The 24,910-nt window shown below is 42.6% G+C and overlaps 1 protein-coding gene across 4 annotated transcripts in view; it reads right to left on the bottom strand.

The window, feature by feature from the left end:
- Positions 1-6,488: 6,488 nt before the first annotated feature.
- Positions 6,489-24,910, bottom strand: part of lrp11 (low density lipoprotein receptor-related protein 11) — a 34,861-nt gene continuing 16,439 nt past the window's right edge. The window contains exons 3-9 of one of the 4 annotated variants that reach the window (XM_043696450.1): positions 24,593-24,734; positions 17,140-17,265; positions 16,837-17,010; positions 15,298-15,358; positions 11,877-12,061; positions 8,406-8,507; positions 6,489-7,516 (exon numbers count right to left, since the gene is read on the bottom strand). In XM_043696450.1, coding sequence (XP_043552385.1) covers positions 7,362-7,516; positions 8,406-8,507; positions 11,877-12,061; positions 15,298-15,358; positions 16,837-17,010; positions 17,140-17,265; positions 24,593-24,734 — 945 coding nt within the window. In that variant the 3' untranslated portion in view covers positions 6,489-7,361. Of the gene's footprint in view, positions 7,517-8,405; positions 8,508-11,876; positions 12,062-15,297; positions 15,359-16,836; positions 17,011-17,139; positions 17,266-24,592; positions 24,735-24,910 lie in introns of those variants that run through there. The other 3 variants (XM_043696451.1, XM_043696452.1, XM_043696453.1) reach the window with 3 other exon arrangements.

Below are 24,910 nucleotides of genomic sequence, written 5' to 3'. Positions count from 1 at the left end.
GTTGAGTTGTTTTGTATTTTTTTTACAACTAAGCTACTGTGTAAGAATCTACATGGCAGAATTGGCTAAGTCGGAGTGTTTTTCTCCTTCAAAATCATTAACCTGGGATCGATTTAGTTATTCAATTTAACATTATTAATTGGGCCTGCAATATGACTCACTTACTTGGTAGAAACTAAATATGTTACCTTAACTGCCTCATACCTCAAACCTCTTTCCAACACAACCTTGAATATATTCAGTAACCCAGCTGTAGCTTTCTGCAGTATAGCATTATTAAAATTCACAACCTCCAGAAAAAGTTCCTTTCATCTCCTTCTTAGGTATTTACTGCAAAAATATCATTGTGCAATCTTGTGACTCCTTTGGTTCATAATGCCTGTACTGGTTTTTGGAGGTTTCCATTTAGTTTTACCATTTCAGCCCCTCAGCTCTTTATGGCCCAGTAATCTTTCCCTTCAGTTATTTATTCTATTCTCTTTCAGAGCTACTGATGAGTCTCCTTCCACTATATCATCAGGGAATGCATTCCAGATCATAAAATGTTTAATGTCTTAAGATTTTCTAATGGTTCTTTGCCAACTATCTTAAATCTGGTTACCAACTCCAATGTATGTCCAATAGACTGATGTGGTGTAACTAGTATATGGCCGGGGGGATGGCGACGAGAGTTTCTGCTTTTGTGTGTCTAGTTTATTTGGCATTTTCAGCTCACATCACTGGTGCGTTGCAATGTGAAAAAGACTCCCCCTCGGTACACAGTTTCTCCATTAGGAAGACCTCAGCTGTGCCTCATCATAGGAACATGTGGAAACTGGGCAGTTCATTCCACATACGAACCACCCTCTCTGTGGAAAAGGTTGCCCCTGAGGTCCCTTTTAAATCTTTCTCATCTCATCTTAAAAATATGCCCTCTAGCTTTGAACTAGAACACCACAGATTATCAATACCATGCTCACAGGGATCAAATTTACGCAAGTGGAGAATGCTATAACTGCTATTCCTGGATGTGATGATAGAAAGAACACAACAGGGAATGCACTATAAGAGTGTACAGAAAAGCCACATGGACTAGATCCTGAGCTACAACAGCAATCACCTGAACACATACAAGAGAAGCTGCACCAGGACTTTGTTCAAAAGGGTGACAACACACTGCAGCACTCCTGACCTGCGAAAAGAAGAACACCTCTACAGCGTATTCACCAAGAATGGTTATCCTTCCATCTTCATTCACAGATGCCTGGCAGACAAACAACATGAGGAGGACATGCCATGACCCAACACACTAGCCACACTACCATATATAAAAAATGTCTCAACCAATAGCCAGACTTTTCTGATCACTGCGATCCGTGACATATACCGACAGCTGCACTCAGACAACAACTCAGCAGGACAAAAGACCCGGTACCCAGCATGTGCAAGACTAACTAATTTACAAGATTCCATGCAAAGACTGTACGAAACACTATTTAGGATAAACAGACAGACAACTAGCAATTCGTATTCACGAAAACCAACTAGCCACTAAATGCCACAACTAACTGTCCCTAGTAGTCATACACGCAGATGACAAGGACCACAAATTTGACTGGGACAACACAACGATCATAGGACAAACTAAATAGAGGACAGCGGGAGAATTTCTCGAAGCATGGCATTCGACCACAGACTCAACACACTTAGACCTAGACCCAATATACCAACCATTACAGTGAACAACTGGAACCACCAACCAGAAGCAGCAGGAAGGAAACCAAATAAATTCCAGAAAAGATAGTTCAGCAGTGCTTCACAGGAGGCTTCAAAGCTCTGAAAACATGACCTAGATGGGACAAAATATCTGCAAATCAGCTTCCCAGCACTGTGAATGTACCCACAACTGCAGAGGTTTTGAACTCCCCTATCCTATGAAAAAGACCTTTGCTATTCACCTCATCTATGCCCCTCATGATTTTATAAATCTCTATAAGATCACACTTCAAACTCCTACACTCCAGTGAAAAGATTCCCAGCCTCTGCTTATTATAAAATGTCTATAGTGATTGCAAACAAGTAAAAACTTGCAACCAATTGAGGAAGTGATTTAATAAGATAGTGTCTGATGCCTTTTACCCACACTATCCCCATAAGCCTTTACACCGTTAATAATTTAAAAACCAGAACCTCTGAAGTTGCTGCCATGCACAGACCGAGAAGGTCCACACGAGAGGAAAAAAGGATTGAAGGGAATGTAGACTCCAAGCACTGCTTGCAGGTGCAATAGGAATTTAAACCTACTTGTTTCAGTTTAATATACTGTATTTACAGGTTATGGGAATGTCTACATCGGAGAGGTCAAACACAGGTAGATGACTGCTTTGTGGAACACCTCCGATCAGTTCACAAGCAGAACCTCAAGCGACTGGTTGTTTATTTTAATTTCCATCTTATTCTCTGTTCTTGGCCTGTTGCAAGGTTCTAATTAACCTCAATCCAAGATCAAGGAGCTGCTTCCCATCTTTCATTTAAACATTGTACAGCTTTCCAGACTCAACTTGAGTTTGACAATCTCAGACTCTATTCTCTGCCCATTTTTAAAAAATTCCCCCTTGAGTGTTTGCTTGCCAACACCAAAGATGGCTGTCAGCCACTTGCACAGATGGCTGAGATGATGTCGCAGCACTACAATGAACCTTCTGCCTTGCCCCAGCCTCACTGCTGAGGGGCTGATGCCACCCTGTGCCCCCTGAACAGCTAATGATTGCATCTGATACCACCCCTGCACCCTCCTCTCATCTCTTACTGCACAGAGTGCCATGTTGGCTACAATTCTGCTATTCACATCTTTCACAGGCATGTGATACAAATCTTCGTTCTGTTATCTAACTCTTTTGCCATTTTCTCTCTCCTGTCTTAGACTCAATGACAGATCTTCATTTGTCCTTTCTCACCATCCCAGCTCCTCTCACTTAAAAATTAGCATTTCTAGTATTTCCTAGTTCAGATGAATGATTATGTACTGATTCTCTTTCCATTATATTGCCAGACCAGCTGGGGTTTTCCAGCATTTTCTGTCTTTATTATACTATGTTCCCTTGGTTTCACAGCATATTGTTTGTAGAAACTGTCCGATGCACACTCATTGTTAAGGTAACCATCTGAAAGTGGATTTGCGAAGTTGATGTGAAAAACAAGGCAGCACTCAGCAGATGCAGACAACTGCCACCCTGTGGTAACTTAATGCCATTTCAACTATGCAGGTTTTGCAAAAAAAGTCATAAAAATAGTATATGGCACCCTGAGCCTGCTCTGCCATTTAGAAAGACCATGGCTGATCTGATTGTGGTCTCAAACTCTGCCTGCCTGTTTGCTTCCCAAAATACTCCACTGTCTTTTTGATCAAAAATCTATCTAACTCAGTCCTGAATATTTCAATTATGCTGCGTTCTGGTAAAGTGAATTCCACAAACTAAGGACCCTAATGAAAACATCCTGCTCAGAGTCATAGAGAAGTACAGCATGGAAACAGACCCTTCGGTCCAACTTGTCCATGCTGACCAGATATCCTACATTAAAGAGTCTCATTTGCCAGCACTTAACCCATATCACTCTAAACCCTTCCTATCCAGATAGCTTTTAAATGTTGTAATTGTGCCAGTCTCCACCATTTGCTCTGGCAGCTCATTCCATACATGCACCACCCTCTGTGTGAAAAAGCTGCCCTTTAGGTCCCTTTTAAATCTTTCCCTCTCACCCTAAACCTATGTGCTCTAGTTCTGGACTCCCCCACCCAGGGTAAAGACTTTGTCTATTTACTCTATCCATGTCCCTCATAATTTTATAAACCTCTATGAGGTCACCCCTCAGCCTCTGACACTCCAGGGAAAACAGCCCACCCTATTCAGCCTCTCCCAATAGCTCAAATCCTCCAACCCTGGCAACATCCTTGTAAATCTTTTCTGAACCCTTTCAAGTTTCAGGAAGGAGACAGAATTGCACACAATATTCCAAAAGTCGATTAACCAATGTCCTCTACAACTGCAATATGTCAACGTTCGACAAGTTTCCTCATGGTAGACTGGTTAACAAGGTTAGATCACATGGAATACAGGGAGAAGTAGCCATTTGGATACAAAACTGGCTTGAAACTAGAGCACAGGTTGGTGATAGAGGGTGCTTTTCAGACTGGAGGCCTGTGACCAGTGGTGTGCCACAAGGATCGGCGCTGAATCTACTGCTGTTCGTCATTTATATAAATGATTTGGTTGTGAACATTGGAGGTATAGTTAGTAAATTTGCAGATGACACCAAAATTGGAGGTGTAATGGACAGTGAAGAAGGTCACCTCACAGTACACCAGGATCTTGATCAAATGGGCCAAGGAATGGCAGATGGAGTTTAATTTAGATAAATGTGAGGTGCTGCATTGTGAAAAGGCAAATAAGGGCAGAACTTATACACTTAATGGTAAGGTCCTGGGGAGCGTTGCTGAACAACGAGACCTTGGAGTGCAGGTTCATAGTTCCTTGAAAGTGCAGTCTCAGGTAGATAGGATATTGAAGAAAGTGTTTAGTATGCTTTCTTTTATTGGTCAGAGCATTGAATATAAGAGCAGGCTTAAAAAGGGAACACCCATAATTTTTAAACCACATCTCATAGTTCTCGAACTCCCCCCATCGGGAATCCTCTTCATGTTCACCATGTAAAAGGATATTGGCAAATGGGGCTTGATCAGTTTAGGATATGTGTTGGCATGGATGAGTTTGACTGAAGTGTCTGTTTCCTTGCTGTATAACTCTGTCAAGTCCCCATTTGATCTTACTTTTTTGATCTTATTAAAATATGTAAGTTTCTTCTGAACCTGAACGGGTATAAGCCAACACTATTCAGCCTTTCTTCATAAGAATCATCCCAGGAATAAATGGTGTCAACCTTCTCTGAACTGCTTCTACTGCAATTATATCCTTTCTTAAGTAGGGCCATCAAAGCAGTACACAGTGGCTTAAGGATTTTCCTTGTGGTTGATGCTCTGTAACTACACAGTTGAAAACAAGAAACATTTCTATCAGGAGCTTGCAGACCAATCCACATCAAACAACCTGCTGTGAAATATCTGTACATATTTTGACTACTAACAAGTTCCACCATTTCAGCTAAGACAATCCATAATTCTGAAACCATGTCAATTTGCCCTATCTCCCAATACTAGAGACTCCTTTAAAAAAAACATTCCTGCCCACAACAAACCAGCTCTTCCTGAGGCCACAGCACACTGATGTGCCAAGCTTCATGGAAATTTGTTCCATTAGGTTTTGAGATAAATGAATTTCAAATAAAGCTAGAAACATTACTGCCTCCAGCCCCACCCACCCCCCAAACCGGCTTTAGTGATACAAGCATACAAAGTTGTCATGATTATCGCAGTACCTATCGTACAAACTATTCTTATTTTTTGACCTGTAATCTGTTCTGCAGCTATTGTTATTGGGCCTTCAATCTTCTAAAATCGTAGTAATTATGGTCTTGGAGTGCTCCTCCATAGAGACTGACAGTTCAAAGCCCTTGGTAAATTGGATATGGTTATCTGTGGGCTAGCACCAGGTAAAATTACCTGAAAATTTGTCAATTTTGCATGTTAAAATGAACGTAAACTCGTTCAGGGAAGGGAAACTGATCTCCATATCTAGTTTAGTGCATAAATGATCCCAGTACACACTACAAGATTTACCCTTTGATATTATCTGCAATGCCTGAAACATTTACATTTTAAAGACACTGCATAGATCTCTTGCCTTACTGATGCTGAATAGGAACAAATGGTTGAAGGGTAATTTTCCTCCACTGTGCTAACCTTTCAGGCACTGAGTTCATAACGTCTTCTGTATGTGACATTGCTGTGACCTCTGCATATCGATCTCACTGGCTCAATTAGCAGTAGGGTGACACCAGTGCTACCTGATTCAAGGTCAGCTAAACGTGAAATGCTTTAAACCCCTGAACTCACTCAAATCTTTCCTTCCATACAATAGACATAATTTTGGCAAGGAAGGTTAACTAAACCATATGAATGTAAAGTACCTTGAATGTAGATTGAGCAAAATTTCTTCTAACATTCCTTCTTGCTTGTCTCATTCATGATGCCCAACATCTTCATTCTTCCTCCTCTGGGCACTATCCTAACTGCATGCAGTGTTGTCTTTCCTTCGTCCCAATGCAAAGACATTAGGACATGATCTGAGCTGGCAATTCAGTGCACAGTCAATGAAATACTGCACGGTTGGAAGTGTTTTTTTTTGATGAGGCAATAAATTGAAGCCTTCCTTTCCAAATGGATGTAAAAGGATCCACTTGGACTATTTCAAAGAACAGCATAAGTGTTTCCCAGGGACCTGACCAATGCATATCCGTCAATCAATATCATCACACCAGGTTATTTGGGTGGTCATTATTACAATGCATGAGATAAAGTAATAATGTTGGATAATCAAATCCAGAGTCACACTGGGTAAATGCCATTTATTAGAGATGAACCAGGAGTCAAGAACTGTTGGTATTCAGTGGAATCTTTGAAAAGGCAACTCTTCCAATTTTATAAAGTTTAACAGTTTGCAACAATATATTATACTAAACTAACACACTCAATAGGCTGAGTGCTGTCCTTCTAGGCTAGGAATTTCTCCAATGGTGCATTTTATCATCAGTTCAGCCCTGATATTCTGCAATTTTGCTGCTTACTTTATGACTGTTATTAAATGTCTCCAGGATAAGAGACCCAGAAACTACACAGCGAGTGGGACAAACACTGGCACAACTTTACATTGAAATTATTGGACAGGGGGAAGGTGGAAACTGCTCACAGGGCAATTAAGAAGGGGAAACAGAAACCTGTCCCCAGACAGGGAGGAAATGCAGCTTCCTCAGGGAGCGAGGGGGTCAAGAATTCACCCAGTGCCAACCCACCACAGGATCACACAGTAGGGGGACCTCACAGAACAGTTTGTTAGGATAGTCAGACTTCCTGTCAGACAGCACAAACCTTATTCAGCACGTGAGACTGCAGCAGAAGTTGACTTGTTTAGATGTTTCACAGCAAGGTGAAGAATTAAAATTTCTCGATTGACCACCAATCTTAGAGACAGCCATGTAGTAGTCAATCATTATGGCAACAGTACTGGCTTGGTCTGAAAACTGTGCTTTGTTTTTAAGTACGCCCAGGACTTGCCAGATATACCTGTGTGACCGGGAAGTAATAAGATCAAAGGGTTCTACTGCGCTCCACATATTGATTCGGACAAACACACACAAGCATATTGAATTGTTTTACATCGAGAAGCACACTGCTACGGTGATTGTTATTAAGAGGCACCATTTCTGGCTCACAGGTACATGCCATTTATCAGGTAGTCCGACTCCTCCGATGTTATGGGGCGGAGCTTCTTCAGTCTGTGCCTCACCAACTGCAGCCGGCAGCCAATCATCAGCAGGAGCAAGGCGGTGATAGCAAGCCCCAGGGCCAGGGGTAGCACAGCACCTGTCAGGCAAGTTCAGTGAAATGGTCAGCACTCTGCCTTACACAGCCTCAGCTTTAGGAACATGGGGCTGGGGGAATGGAGTACAGACAGAGGCTGGGGTAAAAGGTATGAAAGGTCAGATTATTTTCTAATCAATCTTGTGCACAGGGGCAGACAGAAACTGTGACTGCTGGGCTTTGAGGTCCATGTTTATGATGTGCTTCAGTAAATAAACACTTGTAAGTGTGGTTCTAAAAAAAAATTATGCTGCAGTTCTATGATTTTCTGTCTGGTTATTTAGTTAAATTGCATCGTTCCTGCTCAAACTGCTGCCCATTCTTTATGCCAAGATACCCGTATCCTTTGGAATTTCAGGTCTGCTTATTATAAAACACTTTGGGATAATAAAGTTAGTAGAAATACATGGTGTTGTAAATGCTAACATGTTTCCATTCTTCCCAGTCGGACTCTGATCCATTAATACTGTACGTGATCTTGAAATCATATTCATCAGTTTAAGACACATTCTGATAAGTACATGGATAGGAAAGGTTTGGAAGAATATGGGCCAGGAGCAGGAGGGACTAGTTTAGTTTGGGATTATGTTTGGCACGGATTGGTTGGACTGAAGGGTCTGTTCCTGTGCTGTATGATTCTATGACCCCTACCCCAACATGCACACATCCCATCCCCACCCCTTCTCTCTCGTTCAATATTTCTTGACTGTGTTCAGCCTTCAACTATTAAACAAAAGGAGACTTTAGGAAAGGAAATCTCACTCAACGCTAGTGTTTCCTGGAGAATTGGGGGTGCTGGCCTTCACTGGAAACTCCAGTTGATTGTAAAATTGCACTGGGAGTTGGATTTCACTAGAATCACCTGGTAAAAATAAACACACAAATGACTGACCTGACTCTGGGACTGGGTGAATTCCTCTTCCATGGCTGATCTTAGACATCAGAACATCAGCTTCACTTGTTTCCACTGTGCTTGTCTCTAAAGGGTTATCACCTGAACAAACATTGAAAAACAAACTCAAACAGGGCATGCCAACCTAGACAGGATCCCTCTTTGCTATTGCTGGCTGGATTGAAACAACAATTAGGAGAACAGGTAATGTATTAGCAAGAGTGAAAAACACAATAAAACCCTGATATGAGGTCTGACTGGCATCATGTTGGCAAGTCTTTAGGTGCTTCATATAATAAATAGAAATTAAAGAGATGGAGAGAGAGAGGCAGACGCACACAAAGGAAATGAAATGCAGAGAGATGGAAAGCAGAAATAGAGTCTACTGAGTCATATAGACAGATTAAGTGCGTGAGCAAAATTTGGCAAATGGAATACAATGTGGGAAAATATGAAGTGACACACTTTGGCAGGAAGAGTAGAAGAGGTGAATATTACTTCAATGAGCATAATTGCAGAAAGCTGTAGCAGAAAGGGATTTGGGGGTCCTCGTGCACAAATCACAAAAAGTTAGCATCCATGTTCAGCAGGTAATAAAAAAAGGCAAATGGCATGACTGCTTTTATTTCAAAGGGAGTGGGTATAAAAATAGGGAAAAACAATGATTGCAGATGCTGGATGCTGCCTGAACTGCTGTGCTCTTCCAGCACCACTAATCCAGAATAAAAATAGGGAAGTCTTGTTAAAACTACATCAAACATTAGTTAGACTACAGCTGGAATATTGTGAAGAGCTTTCGTTTAAGGAAAGATCCACTGTTATTGTATGCAATCCAGAGAAGGTTCACTGGGTTGATCCTGGGTATAGAGGGATTTTTTTTTTTAAAATGTGATGTGAAGTAATTGGGTTTGTACTCACTGGACTTCAGAAGAATGAGGGATGGCTTTACTAAAACATATTAATCTTTAGGGAGCTCAACAGGGTACTAGCAGAAAGGTGATTTCACCTTGTGGGAGAGTCAAGGATCAGATAATAATCTCAGAGTAAGGGCTTATCCCATTTAAGATACAGATGAAGAGGAATTTCTTCTCTCAGGGGGTGGTGAATCTGTGGAATTCTTTACTGCAGAGGGCTGTTGAAGCTGAATTCTAAGGCTGAGACATACAGATTTCTAATCATTATGGGGATAAGGCAAGGAAGTGGCCTTAAGGATGATCACGTTAGCCACAATCTCACTGAATGGTGTAGTGGATTTGATGGGCCAAATTGTTTACTTCTGCTTTTAAGTCTTATGGTTTTATAGTAGAAAAATAGAAAGAATGTGAATTTATATCGTACTTTCCAGATCTACTGGTCATCCAAAAGGACTACAAATGTGAGAAATATATTTTTAGAACTGCAGTCATTGTATTTCAGGCAAACACACAGCAATCATGTGCATGCAACAAAGTCCCAATAACCAAGTACAAACATATAAACAGTTCATCCATCTTTGATGATGGTTATTGAAAAGGGAAGGTTGATCAGGAGATGGTAAGATGTCCCTATATCCAGAGCTGTCACCGTGAACTTCTAGTAAGGAGAAGTAAAAGCAGTGTTACCCGTTCCTTGGTGTTTGTTTAGGAGGAACAAGTGAGTCGAATTGTTTCCTTTGGCCATGGGGTCAGTGAAACAATATCCAGGGAATACTGGGAGTCTGAATAGGGCAGAGCAAACTGTTATCGGGAAGGTCAGCAGGAAAAAGACATATAAGAATGTGATGTATAACAGCAAGAGTCAAGTGAGCCATTGAGCCGGTATTTGGTCTCGACTTCACTTTACCTTTAAAAGCCTTCATTCCCTTGAAGTCAATCTCAGCCTTGAATATGTTCAACAATTGTGCACCTACAATCCTCTAAGTTGGAGAATTCCATAGACTGGTTTATTTATTTATTTAATATATTGTCATTTGTACCTAGGGTACAGTGAAAAGTGGATAATGTCGCCATGTTCTGGCGCCATCTTGGATTACAGAATAAATTACTGATTAAATTGCATAAATGGTAAAACACTGAATAAATTCATATTAAATTGGTATTACTAAAACTGAAACAGCTTTCGTTTCCGTAGATTTCACCCTCGCTGTTCCTCTAGTTGCTGGTGTCCAACGTTGTGCCCGGGATCCTGGCAATGTGCTCCTTTCCTGCCTCCACCAGTGCTATTGCTTCCACATCTGCTGCCTCCAAGCTTGAGATGGTCACACTGCGTAGGTCCCGCACCTTCTCCAATGTTGGACATCGACTGATGGGTCCTGGCTCTGAGCCGACTGAAAGGACTCTGACTCGTCTTCAGATGCCGGCTCCCGAAATGGAGCGGGGATGGAGATATACAGGGCCGGGGCCTCCCACAGGCCAGTCCCAGGGCAACCAAAACAAAAAAGAATGATCCTCAGTGAAAAAAATTGAACAGGAGTACGTGCAGAGCAGAGTGTGTAGGACAGAGTGGAATTTAACAGGCGAGTATCCCATATTTCTACTGAGAGTTCCTCGACTTCTAATAGTGCACTGCCCTCAGTTTGTCCTTCAATAGCTATCACACACTGAAACAAACCCTACTGGTTCAACTGTGTCAGCCCTGGCTCAGAAGTACAGTTCTTGGCTCTGCTTCAGAAAGCTGTAGATTGTACTGCCCCTCTGGAGAGCAGCACACATATCTTAGAACTCCAGTGCAGTACTGAGGGAGAGAAGACCTTCAGACGAGCAGCTAAACCAAGGAATAAGCAAATGATATAGAAACTTAGCAGGTCTAAGAACACCTGTGGAGAAAGAAATACAGTTCTCATTTTGAGCTGTGTATGAATGTAAAGGTCAAATGGAATCCAGGCCAAATATCAGTTATGATTTTATTGACTGGCATCAGACCCTCAATGGGCTGTATAACTCTTGCTGTTATAAATTATATTCTTATTACAGTCCACACTGGACTCAATATGTTAACTCTCATTCTCTCTCCATAGATCCTGCCAGACCTGCTGAGATTCTCAAATTTATTTCAGCTTTCCAGCATCTGTGGTACTTGGCTTTTGAGAGGTTAAAGCTATGGCCTGTCTATTCGGTTTTGTGGAGATGAAAAATCACAGCATTACTCTGAGAAGAGCAGGAGAGTTGTCCCCATCTAAAGACCACTAATGTACCTCGCGCTAAAACATCAAACCTAGATCACCTAGCCATTATTGCTTGTCAGAGCTAGCTGTGTGAAAATTGGCATTACAACAGTTATTACACTTCAAAAAGTGTCCAACTATGGGGCACTTTGGGATGTCCTTAGCTTGTAGAAGACACTATAGAAACAAAAACTCTTTTCTCATTCATCACTAAGGCAGTGTTTTGACTGAGCTTGTTTCTGGAATCAAACGTTTATAGTGTTTACACGCACACCATCATTTCTGAAGAATAAAATCATGACAACTGCACTTGGGTTTGCTGTGTTTACCTTGGACTCCTGTGCATCCATTTTTACAATCCAGCTCCTGTAGAAAGTTATTCCGATTGCCCTGGCACCCACTATAGATGAAGTGTCTGCAGGTCTTTGAGACACTATCAAAATACCAGCGAGGGAAGTGGCCCTCGCACGGACCTGGGGCAGGAGGAACCAAGCAATACTCTGCAAGAAAAAACCTGGCATTGATGTATCATAGTTAATGTGGTAAAGCCACAGCACTTGACAGATGCACCTTATCAGATAAAAACTGACACTGAGCCTCATAAGGAGAGGTAAATAAAGGGTTAAGGGGTTGGGGGGGGGGGGGGGGAGGTGCTGGATTACTGGCATTATTGCTGGCCTGCTAATCAAGGGATCCAGGTAATATTCTGGGAACCCGGGTTCAAATCCCGCCGCAACAGATGATGGAATTTGAATCTACAAAAAATTTGGAATTAAGAGGCTAATGATGACTGAATCCATTGTTGGACAAACCCATCTAGTAGGATAGAAGGCTGGCACAACACGAAGGGCCTGTACTGTGCTGTACTATTCTATGTTCTAATGCCCATCAAGGAAGGAAACCACCTTCCCTTACCTGGTTTGGCCTAAATATGACTCCAGGCTTACAGCAATTTGGACAATTAGGGAAGGGCAATAACAGTGACGTCCATGTCCTATGAATGTTGATCAAAAAGGTAGCTAATAAAGGAGGAGACATATATACATCAAGATGAAGAGGTTTAGGGAGGGAATTTGGGAGCTTAGGTTTTAGACAGCAGAGATATGGCCATCAATAAAGGGCAAAAGAAACTGGGGGTTAAAAAAAGTGTCACAATTGAAAGAACACAGTGTTCTTTGAGGATTGTAGGTTGGAGGAGGTTATAGAGATAGATTTGAAATCAAGGATGAGATATTTACAAATGAGAACTCAGTGTAAATCAGCAAACACAGGGCGTGCAGGACTTGATAAAAGATACGATATGGACAGCAGAGGTTTGCATTACCTAAGTCGACGAGAATTGCTGCAAAGAGATCATTGACAGATTGTTGGAGGGACTGTGTAAATGTAGGCAATGACACCTGGAGCAGGACGCAGCCATAAAAATGGGAGGAAGGGAAAAGCTTAGTGATTATGGGAAATGGATACTTAAAGGGACAGACAGCATCATTTGTAAATGGGATAAAGTGTTACACATGGTTTAGAGGCTTCATGGTGCCAAGGACAGCTCAAACTGAACTGAATAGGTATTGGAGAGTGTGTGGGAAAATCCATCTTTATTAGATCCAACTATATTAAGGATTAGCAGGACTGCCAGGGACAAGGCGCTAAATTGAAGGCCTCAAGGCATATAGCATTACTCAAGTAGCACGCAAGCTGAACTAGGGAGAAAACATATCAGGGAAGTGAACATGTGACTAAAGATATGGTTTGGGACAGCTGGGTTCCTTTTCATGGATACTAGCACAAGGATCAAGATAACTGGGATAAGCTCCACCTCCAGGCTGGGAGCAGGGCCATAGCAGAAGGGATAAACAGGGCACTATCATGGACTTTAAACTGGTAAGTGGGAGGTGGGTGCTAAGCTGAAAAGGTTATTGCAGTATTTTCAGCATCAGTGGGACTGGATGAGACACCCTACTGTTACAGCACACTGAATGTGGGGCACAAAACAGTTATATAGCCTGGAAAGAAGAATTCACAGCAGGGAGGGGTTGTACATATGTCTGCAGGCAGCTGAAGCTTCGCCCATGGAGAACCCGGAGAAACCGTGGAAGTGGGACGACTGTGGGAAAGGCTTCTGTTTCCCATCTGTCCTGGAGGCTCATCGGAGCAGTCACACCAGGGAAAGGCTGTTCTCCTGCTCCGAGTGTGGGAAGGGCTTTATCCATGCCACCCCTTCAAATACCCCAAGTCCAGGAAGGTCTTCAGCAACTGTTCCAACCTGCTGAGGCACTGGTGGGTTCACAGCGAATACAGGAGGGGGTTCACCCGCTCCTCTTGCCTGCTGGCCCACCAGCTGGCCCACACCGGAGAGAGGCCATTCGCCTGCCCCGAGTGCTGGTGGAGGTTCACGCTTTCCTGCAGCTTGCGGAGGCTCCAGCGGGGGCAACCAGAGCTCCAAACAATCTGATTCCACCAGTGACACTGCTGTGGGTCATCCCCAGGACTGAACCTCCTGCCCGTTCTGACAGTGGATGTGGAGGGAGAGTCAGTGGGCTTTTTTTGTTTTCTGTTGGACTGCAAGCCCCTATCCCTCAACACCCACGGTGGCTCAGTGGTTTGCACCGCTGCCTCACAACACCAGGGACCCAGGTTCAATTCCAGCCTCGGGTGACTGTCTGTGTAGAGTTTACACATTCTCCTTGTGTTTGCGTGGGTTTCCTCCGGGTGCTCCGGTTTCCTTCCACAATCCGAAGGTGTGCAGGGTAGGGCAAACTGGTCTACCTAAACTGCCCAATAGTTTCAGGAGTGTGTACATGAGGTGCATTAGTCAGGGTTAACTGTAGAGTAATTGGGTAGGAGAATGGGTCTAGGTGGGTTAGTCTTTGGAGGGCCGGTGTGGACTTATTGGGCCAAAGGGCCTGTTTCCACACTGTAGAGTTTCGATGATAATTCAAAACAAACAGCAAGGAAATAAGTAAGGTGACAGTCAATGTTTGAAAGGTAGAAATGCGCAGCACCCACTGAGATTCCAAAATTAAGTAACGGTGACTTGTTCTATGAATGGAGTAAATCTGTTAATAGGTAAAATAACACATCAGTGGGAGAGGTTACAGAACCAGTCTACAGTCGTTCTGCTATAATGCATATTTTGTTAACATGAATTTGCTGTAATGCAATTGTGAATTGGAGACACATTTTCTAAAGGGCGAATTTTTACAACATGTGTTGGCTGTAACGCGATTACATTGCCAAAACTTGAAATACTGTTTCTAATGCGTGATTTTTCTATAATGTGAAGGTTACACAAGAATGCAACCATCACGTTAAGGAAGAACTACCTTATGGGAAAGATAAGGTCCATAAAGGAATCCATGGATATTTAAAAAGGTCAGAGACAACAAAAACTAAGAGAAGCAGCAGACAAAAATCAAAAACAATGTGTAGGTTCTGGTAAATGAGAACCATGCAAAGGCTACAAAAGAAAAGCAGTATGACAAGAAACTGACAAAGGATGTCAAAATCAACACAAATCTTTTATAATCGCTTTGTGAAAGAAAATGATCAGGTGCAAAGAGAGCTCCTTAAATACTGATAATTATTAAATTACCAATAAAATGATTGGGGAATATTAGCTAACATGCTTAATATGTATTTCACAATAGTATTTATAGAGTATGTCAGATATTCCAAAGAAACTATTCATAGTTTTAAAAGAAACTGAAAACATTCCTGGTGCCCTAACTATATCTTCCAAAATTCTCTCACCTTGGAAACTGTTCTTTAGATTGGAAGGTTACACATGTGACCAGACTAGTTATCCTTCTATCTGTGGTTAGGAAATTACTTGTCAGGACATAATCGAGAGATGCGGGGATTGTTCAAGAAGATGTTTATTAATGTAGGTGACCAGTCATGATCATATTGAAGGGTAAAGCTGATTTGAAGGGCTGAATCTTGTTGCCATTTCTGCACGTTTAACAATTATATATGAAATGCACGTATACAGAATCTCAGAAACAGGATAAAGCATTTCATGCGGAATATGTTTGTTTTAAGTACTATGGCTCAAGTTGTGTAGATAAACATGACACTTATTTTGTGCATAGCTTGAATCTAGTTCATGACCAACTCGTCTGGATTTACTAACAGTTTGTTCAGGAAGGATTACTGGAAGGGCATACCTACTTAGTTTTCAATAGTATCACAAATATTTAACTGGAGCAGTGTAACAGGCAGCGCAATAAGGGTCTCAGTTTAATGTACCAGCTAAAGGATTAGTACTCCCTCAGCATGGCACTACCATGTGCATTTGTGGAGAGGAAAAGAAAATATCACATCTGAGACCTTTCATCAGTTGGAAATGTTGTGCATTTTGAGCAAGAGGAGAATAGGAAAGACAAACAAAAGATAAGTGTGGAATAAGGTAATGGGCAAGAGGGATTAAATGTCAAAAGATTTCATAGTTCAAAAGGTCAAAGGGTCTAAAGAATAGTTTCAAGGCCTTTCCCCACAAGATTACATTGTAGTGATTACCATGATCAGATGTCCGGATGAGGTATTAATGGTTGGAAATCAAGAAAGACTGAACTGCCGAAACAAAGCCTCACAAAATAAAATGGGGATATTTTATTTTATTTTATTTATTATTGTCACATGTACCGAGGTACAGTGAGAAGTGTTGTCTTACCAGGGATACAGGGATAGTTGTAATCTAAAATGTTGAACTTAAAATGTTGAATCCAGAAAGTTGCAGGGGTGCCAAGTCGAAAGCGGAGATGCTACTCCTCAAGCTTGTGTAATGTTTCACTGGAACAGCATAAGGGTCAAGATCAGAAAGATTAGAGTGTGAGCAAGGTGCAAAATATGAATGATCAGCAGTAGGAAGCTCAGGGTCATGCATGTGGCCTGAATGTAAGTGTTCAGTAAAGCAGACACCCACCCTTCCCAGTGCAAAGTGCAAGCTCAGTGGAAAGCACAGATAGTTTAACTTGGCGCTCTACAGAGCTCAACAATTTTAGAACATACTCTTTGCCCTCATTCTGTGTGCTTTCTTCTCTTGTTGAGTTTCTAACCTACTTTCTTGCTTTAAAAGCACTTATCCATGAAAATGCAGAAGCAATATCTGTCCTTCTAACCTCCTCACCATCCAAGGCCCCGACAACACAGGTTCCAAATGAAGCTGTGATAGGCTTGTGCTTATTTAAGTTTCATATATTTGATACAGCAGTATTGATACAGTGTCTGCTACATTGGGGAGTCCAAATGCCAGTCAATTTCTCTTCAAAATCACTTGATCTCACATACCTGGAAGCTGGCTAGGATTGGGTTTGTCCATCCCTTCCGTTCTGGATGACTGTGTTGGTTTATGGTTCACTGTTGAGGTCTTGTGGAAACTGTCAGAAGATGGCCACATGGCCCTATCTTGCTCTGAGCTAGCAGCAAGTGTTGCATGTGTAATTGACTTACGGCCTACATTAACTTTAGCACAAAGGAAAAAAAAACATCAGCTTACATCATCATTTTTCCACCTCTCCAACTCATCCTCCCACTCTCCAGTTAGTGAGAGCAAGGCCAAACCTTTGGCCCATGCTTAGGGATTGTACTTACAGCTCTGGCAGAAGGTTTCATCAGATTTGTCAGGGCACTGGGCTGTCCCATCACAAGCCATTGTGATATCGATGCAGCAGCCGTCATCACAGATGAACTGATATCGGGAACAAACTCCTGTACAGTCTATGAAAGATAAATAATAGTGAATCAGGAGATGCCCTAACACTGCTACTTCAGGTAGAAGCTGCCATTAAAACACGGGTCAAACCAACCTCACAACTGTTGCTGCCACATGGCGACACCTTACAGTCACACATTGACTCATTCTGGTCTCCTTCCGCTCGGAAAGATGTTGTGAAACTTGAAAGGGTTCAGAAAAGATTTACAAGGATGTTGCCGGGATTGGAGGGTTTGAACTATAGGGAGAGGCTAATTAGGCTGGGGCTACTTTCCCTGGAGCATCGGAGGCTGAGGGGTGACCTTACAAAATTATGAGGGGCATGGATAGGATAAATAGACAAAGTGTTTTCCCTGGGGTGGGGGAATCCAGAACTAGAGGGCATAGATTTAGGGTGAGAGGGGAAAGATATGAAAGAGACCTAAGGGGTAACATTTTTCACGCAAAGGGTGGTACATGTATGGAATAAGCTGCTAGAAGTAGTGGTGGCAGCTAGTACAATTGCAACATTTAAAAGGCATTTGCATGGGTATACGAATAGGAAGGGTTTGGAGGGATATGGGCCAGGTGCTGGCAGGTGGGACTAGATTGGGTTGGGATATCTGGTCAGCATGGACAGGTTGGACCGATGTTGTACATCTCTATGACTGTCCCCACCGATGTCAAATGTATGAAAAGCAAAGCACTGCAGTTGCTGGAGATTTGAAGTGTTAACTCTGTTTCTCTTTCCACGGATACTGCCAAGTTTCTCTGGCAGTTTTGTATTTATGACAAGTTATGGTTGGGATGGGGGTGGGTTTGGAACTGCCATTTGTTCATAGTCCATGTCTGCAAGATTATCACCTTCCTGCCAGGTGAAAGAAGCTGAAAAGGTTTTTTGCTTTCTGTTAAGATTTCTTTTGTTCTAGCAGAAGCCAATCAGCTCCACTAATTCCACTGACAAGAGAAAAATATTACAGATACTAAACATCTAAAGTAAAAAAAAACAAGATTTATTCAATCTTGCTTGGATAGGTCTGTCCTCTGCTTCCTGCACTGTTCAAATGACGCTTGAGGTACGATATTTGCTGGTTACACACCTACATAATCATTAGTCCCTTTTACCAAACTTCAGGCACTGTCAATAACTCTACAATAACCATTTACACCTCATGGTGTATCAGCTTGTGTTTCTTTAATTGTCCCATTACTACCTCCACCTTTGCCCTGCCCTCCACCCTATTACCTTTCTTCTTTGTCCATTCCTCCTCTATACCCCTGACTCAACACTTGCTTGGAACTGTTTAAGTTCCTAATTTCTTCCATTTCTGAAGGATGGTTATCAACCCGAGGGATTAATTGTGTTTCACTTGCCACAGCTGCTTGCATGGAAGTTTTAGCTGATGGTCCATTCTGAAGATGTACCTGCATTAACTCAATAGCACAGAAGGGTAGTGGAGTCTTTATCATCCAGTGACAATGGATTGTTTATGATGGAGAAGACAGTAGAACTTCAATGACAAATTATTACTAATTATGCAAGGAAAGAGATAGGTTGGACGTTTGATGGTTCTTTTCCCAGTGAAATATAAACCTGTGGAACTCACGTCGTGAAAGGTGCTTTGGCTCAGTTCATTCCAATAGGCACCAGGTTGGTTTCTGACTGGCCTGAAGATCACCACAAGAACAAGAGGTGGTTAACGGGTTACATAAATCACCGAAGTGGTATCCTGTATAGGTTTCAGTTGCCTAAAAGAATAGCTTCAAGGCCCTTCCCCACAAGATTACATGGTAGTGATTACCATGAAGGTCCTGCCTTCTGAACCTCTCCCCTTGCCGGAGGCATGGAGATCCTCAGACTAAACTCACTTCCAGTTGTCCCTCTCTGATGAAAGAGCAGCACTACTGTCCTCTAGGACTGCAGCAACTTTATCTTTTACCTTACATGGTACTGGGTGGCGTGAAGAGTATCTGCACTCTGATCAATTGGACATCACAACCATGAGGGTCAGGCTGATTGGACCAGCACGTTCCCGGTCTGTCATTTTTGTGTTTGGCTGTAACGTACCTTGTAAACCTCAGCATCTTCAAAGCACTGCTTCCCAATCAAATGCGAGTGTAAGAGTCCTGTGCCATATGTTCTGGTCTGGGATCACTGGTGAGTTGGGTGGAAAGTATCTCCAGTAATGCTGGACCTGGATTGGCCTCCATCTCTTGCTCCTGCTCTCCTTCCTCCAAAAGAAAAGCAAAAATACAGGGGAATTCCCAAAGGGTGACACTGTCAGGAAAGATGGGACGAGATTGAGGCCTGATCAACCTGCAGGGAGAAACACTACACCCACCCCCCGCCATCTTTGGTCTGCATCAGGAAACTTCACAAACCAGTCAGCAAGGAACAGGAGTGGAGAGGCTGACCTGGAGATGCACTGAGAATATAAAATACTTGGGGGCTGTTCAAGCAACGCAGTGGGAAGGATTGGACAGAGTGCAGAGGAGATTCACCAGAATTATACTATGGGTGAATGACTCCGGTTAGATGGAGAGACAGGAGAAGCTGGCTGATTTCCCTTAAAGCAGAGAAGTTTATGGTGAGAGTTAGTACAAGTATTCGAAATTCAGAAGGGAATTGATCGAGTAAACAAAAAGAAAGTGTTTCCATTGGCAGGAATATCATTCACCAGAGAACACAGGTTTAAGGTAACTTGCAAATGAATCAGCAGGGGTTTTACTCAGTGAGGCAGATCTACAATACATTGGCCAAAACAGATTCAACAGCTAATTTCCAAAAAGGAATTGGACATAGACTTAAAGGTAAAAAAAGTACAAGGCTTTGCAGGCTAGTTAGACAGCTTTGAGAGTTAGTATGGGTGTAATGGGCTAAATGACCTGTTCTGCATTACGTGATTTTATAAGCTTGCAGGTGTAACTTTACCCCCTAACTGCAACTGGCCTCTTTGGTTAAATTCTTTTGCCAGCTTGCTGCATCGCCTTAAAGCACTACAGTCATTGTGGTGATGGTACTTCCAGGATGTATAGAGGTAGACCTCATCTGGACCTATGGCAGACAAGCAGACAAGTTCCTTTGAACATACTGGTTGAATACTCCATGATTGCGTCATCATCAGATTTCTACATCTGGTGCAACAGTTTCAACACAGATCTGGTACAAGTAGAGTAAGAGAGAAAAGGTGCATGCATGCCAGAAAATGTGAATGGCTTTGAAAAAGAGCTAATGTATAAAAGTGGGGACAGTGAAATGCTGAGTGAGTACTTGACAGAAGGTTAGAATGAGGATGGGAGAGGATGAGTGAGTGCAAAGTATGAGTGAGTGTGTGAAAAGATGTGTCTAAGGAAGGTTGAATGTTTCTGAAATCATGTGGAAGTGGAAAAGTGTGCGAGAAAGCGTGTAGGATGGAGTACATCTGAACACACGAGAGGGGATAATAAGAGGCGGTGACAGTATGAGAAACAGCCTATTACCTTGAGACACATACATGCATTGTAAAGCTCACAATGGATTGGCTCAATCCCAGCCCATTCATTTAAGAAATAGGTCACCTTCCCAGGTAAAAGCAACTAAAAATAAACAAAGAATGCTCATTGTAATGGAATGTGCTGGCTGTATCCTGCAGAATTAGACGAGATCTGAACACAGATTAAACTACACATGACACAATCAGATGCACACATAAATAAACAAAGAAATGCATAAGCAACAGAGTGCACATAAAATACAGGGATACTAACAGGTTAACACAAATGCATGCAGTATTAGATAAATGACAAGTGGCAACACAGAGTAGGTATGGAAATGCACAGCGTGACAAAGTATACAAGCACGTGAAGGAGGAGTTTGATATGCTAGCGTTTACTGGTCAGTGCCTTGAGTATAGGAGTTGGGAGGTTATGTTGTAGTTGTGCCCTTTATGTCTTTCCCCTCTCACCTTCAACATTGGTTAGGCCACTTTTCCAATTCTGCGTTTAATTCTGGTCTCCCTGCTATAGGAAAAATGTTGTGAAACTTGAAAGGGTTCAGAAAAGATTTACAAGGATGTTGCCACGGTTGGAGGGTTTGAGTTATAGGGAGAGGCTGAATAGGCTGGGGCTGTTTTACCTGCAGCATCAGAGGCTAAGGGGTGACCTTATAGAAGTTTATAAAATCATGAGGGGCAAGGATAGTGAGAGGAGCAAGGTCTTTTTCCTAGGATAGAGGAGTTCAAAACACATAGTATTGGTTTAAGATGAGAGGGGAAAAATATAAAGGGGACCCAAGGGGCAACCTTTTCACGTAGAGGGTGATGCATGTATGAAATGAGCTGCCAGAGGAAGTGATGGAGGCTGGCACAATAACAATATTCAAAAGGCATCTAGTTGGGTATATGAATAGAAAGGGGTTAAAGGGATATGGGCCAAATGCTGGCAAATGGAACCAGATTAATCTAGACTCTGTGGTCAGCATGGACGAGTGGACCAAAGAATCTGTTTCCATGCTGTACATCTCTATGACCCTATGCCATGTTGCAAAGCAGAGCACACAATACATAAACCAGCAGCAAACATAAATATACAAGTGCACATGCAACAGAAAGAGAGCAACATGCAGCTCACTATTCAAAAAGGTGGATTTCAAATTCTGAAATGGTTTAGTTGATCTGGTTTACAACTACTATTCTTATGTGGAAAGCCATCAAAACCCAAAAGATATGCTAATGGAGGAGGATAGGAGTTGAGTCTACCAGGAAACTCTCCATCTTATTAATAGTGACTTCTGCCTCATGGTTGTCCTATGTAGCTTTCTTGCAGCAGCAATCTCAAGTTACAAAATACAACTGGAACTCTTTGAATTCAGGATAAAGTGAAAAGCACCTCAAGCGTTAATTTGTCACACCCCACTTGAAGTAGGAAGTGAATGGTCTGTTCCATCACCTGCACCATTACCACAAAGGGCTGCCATACACGACTTTACTCTCCTGAAGGTAACTGAAACTTTGTTCAGAAATACTAAGGGGAGCTATCACATGACAGCTTGCCCTTTGCCACCTGACATCTCCATCATTGCATTACCTTCCGCAGCCACTGGATCAGAGTTTGCTTGTTACCCGATTAAATTATTCTCGACAGTCCTTTCTGCCCATGCTTACAATTGTTTTAAAAATTGGATCTATGGATTTGTGTCTCTCAGTTGCTAATGAGTTTTTTAAATATTAAAATCAGTAGGATTCCTGAAAAATCTACTATTGTTTGGTGTCTGCAAAGGAGTGAGGTACGAAAAGTCAGTGAGACACCAGCCAGAAAACCTGTAAAGAAACCATAAGCCAAACACACACCATTGTATTTCAATCACTAGGCGTCTGTTACACCAAGCCCCAGGGGTGAGAAGCTCACCCTTCAATTTTCACACTTGTTCCAATTCCTGCCATGCTTCTGGTGTTAAGAAAAAAGGTGGACTCTAATAACGAGTGAATGTATAAGCATCCAGAAATGATGGCAAGATTTTCATTCGGCCCTGACCTTGCTTGACTTTAGCCAGCAACGTGTGGCTGAGTGAGAAACCCTGCCCTGGAGCCTGAATCTTTGCAGTTTCAGGGCACGGTACCTTGCAAAGACCGAGAAAGGCACTGGAACAGAGACGACTTTTGCGGCAGTTGGTGGTCCAGTTTTGGAACACTTCATTAGTAGTTCTGCAGACTTCTGTTGCTTTTGAATCAGTGTATAATTCACAATTATTCCCTTTCTGCAGTGTAACAACTGCATATAGCTACATAAACATTCCTGTGAAGGTGCTAAAGTAAATAATAAAGCTAATGGAAAACAACCCCTTATCTCAAGGTGACTGGAATACAAAGGGTTGTGGTATGTGCTCCTAAGTTTTTGTAAGAACTCTTTAAAGTACTGCACTTTGGCCTTACAGGAATTGCATTACAGATTTAAAAGGCTGATACTGGAATTGAAAGGGCTAAGTTATGTTGAAAGGTTGTAGAGGCAAAGCTTGCAATTCCTTTAGCAGAGGGTGAACTAACTGAAGTGTTAAAGACAATAACAGCAGTTGACACAGTAGATAGAAATTACTTTCTCTACCAGGAGAGCATGAACAATAGTGCTTAATTAATTAGGTTATTCAAGGGTCATGTACCTTTTCACAAAAAAGGTAGTGGGAGTATGGAACTCTCTCTTGTACAAAGGCAGCGGATCTGAGGGGATATGGAACTAAGATGTGAATACTGAATGAAGACAGATTGCTCATTATTAAATTATAGAATAGCCTCAGGGGACAGATAGAGCCAAATATCGGCAGATGCTGGAATCCAAAGTTGACGGGCAGGAGGCTGGAAGAACACAGCAAACCAAGCAGCTTCAGGAGGTGGAGAAGTCGACATTTGGATGTAACCCTTCTTCAGGACTGGGTGTACAGGGAGCTGCAGATAAAGGGGATGTGGGGGGGGGAAGAGAGCAGGGTGGTGAAGTGGGGATAGGTGAACACGGGCAGAGGGTTTGACCTGGTTCGTTAATGGGAGGAGTGAATCCTGTTGGTGGCTGGGATGAGGAACTGGGAAGGGAGTTGGGAACTCAATGTTGAGTCCTGTGGGCTGTAGGCTGCCCAGACAGAAGATATGGTGTTGTTCCTCCAATTTGCAGTGTGGTTCGTTGTGGCAATGGCGGTGGCCAAGGATGGGTCATGTAGGAAAGAGAGTGGGAAGGGTAATTAAAATAGGCATTAACTGGGGGGTCCAGTCGGCCCTCACAGGCCCGGCTGTGATGCTCTGCAAACCATTCCCCAAGCTTACGTTTGGTCTCCCCGATGTAGAGAAGACCACATCTGGAGCACCTGATGCAGTAAACTTGGTTGGAAGAGAGGCAGGTGAACTTCTGTCTCACCTGGAGAGACTGTTTGGGGCCCTGGTTGGAGGTGATGGGAGTGGTGTGCCGGGAGGCTTAGCATCTTTTCTGGTTGCAGGGGAAGGTACCCGGGTGTTCGGAGGGGGTAGTGGGGAGAATGGCGCAAACCAAGGACTGGCAAAGATAACAGCCCCTGCGAAAAGCAGAGAGGGGTGGGGAGGGGAAGATGTTCTCTGAGTTGGTGGAAATATTTAAGGATGATGCATTGGATGCAGAAACTGGTGTGATGGTAGGTGAGGACAAGGGGTACTCTGTCTTTATCGCGTTGGGGCGGGTGGTTTAAAGCAGTGGAACGGGGGAAGGAGGTGGTGCGGCGGAGGACTGTCTAGATGACATAAGGAGGAAAAGCATGTTGTTTGGCTAACAACTGTTCCTAAACGCTTTACAGAGCAGCAAGTACTGGGCTAGATGGCATTCAATGCTATGAGCTTGATGTGAATTCATGGGTGAACTAACCTGTTGTTTGGCGCTTTGGTGGCATCACAGTCACAGTGACATTGTCATCACTCTTTTGTCCAATCGTGTCAGTGACTGACAACCGAATCACATACATGCCCTCTCGTAAACCACTCAATCTCAACATGCCAGGCTGTGGAGACTAAAAAAGTGACAAGAAAATATTCACAGGAGCTTTTTTAAAGCTTTGCTGTAAGATATACATGTCAAAACGTATAATGATTATAACGTGCTAGCTGTGGCTCAATGGTAATACACTCGCACCCTTATCAGAAAGTCAAGGTTCAAGGCACAGACATATAATCCAGATTGACATTT

Source organism: Chiloscyllium plagiosum, chromosome 9, assembly GCF_004010195.1.
Source record: "Chiloscyllium plagiosum isolate BGI_BamShark_2017 chromosome 9, ASM401019v2, whole genome shotgun sequence".
Lineage (NCBI taxonomy): Eukaryota > Metazoa > Chordata > Chondrichthyes > Orectolobiformes > Hemiscylliidae > Chiloscyllium > Chiloscyllium plagiosum.
This window is presented reverse-complemented; position numbering and strand designations above follow the sequence as displayed.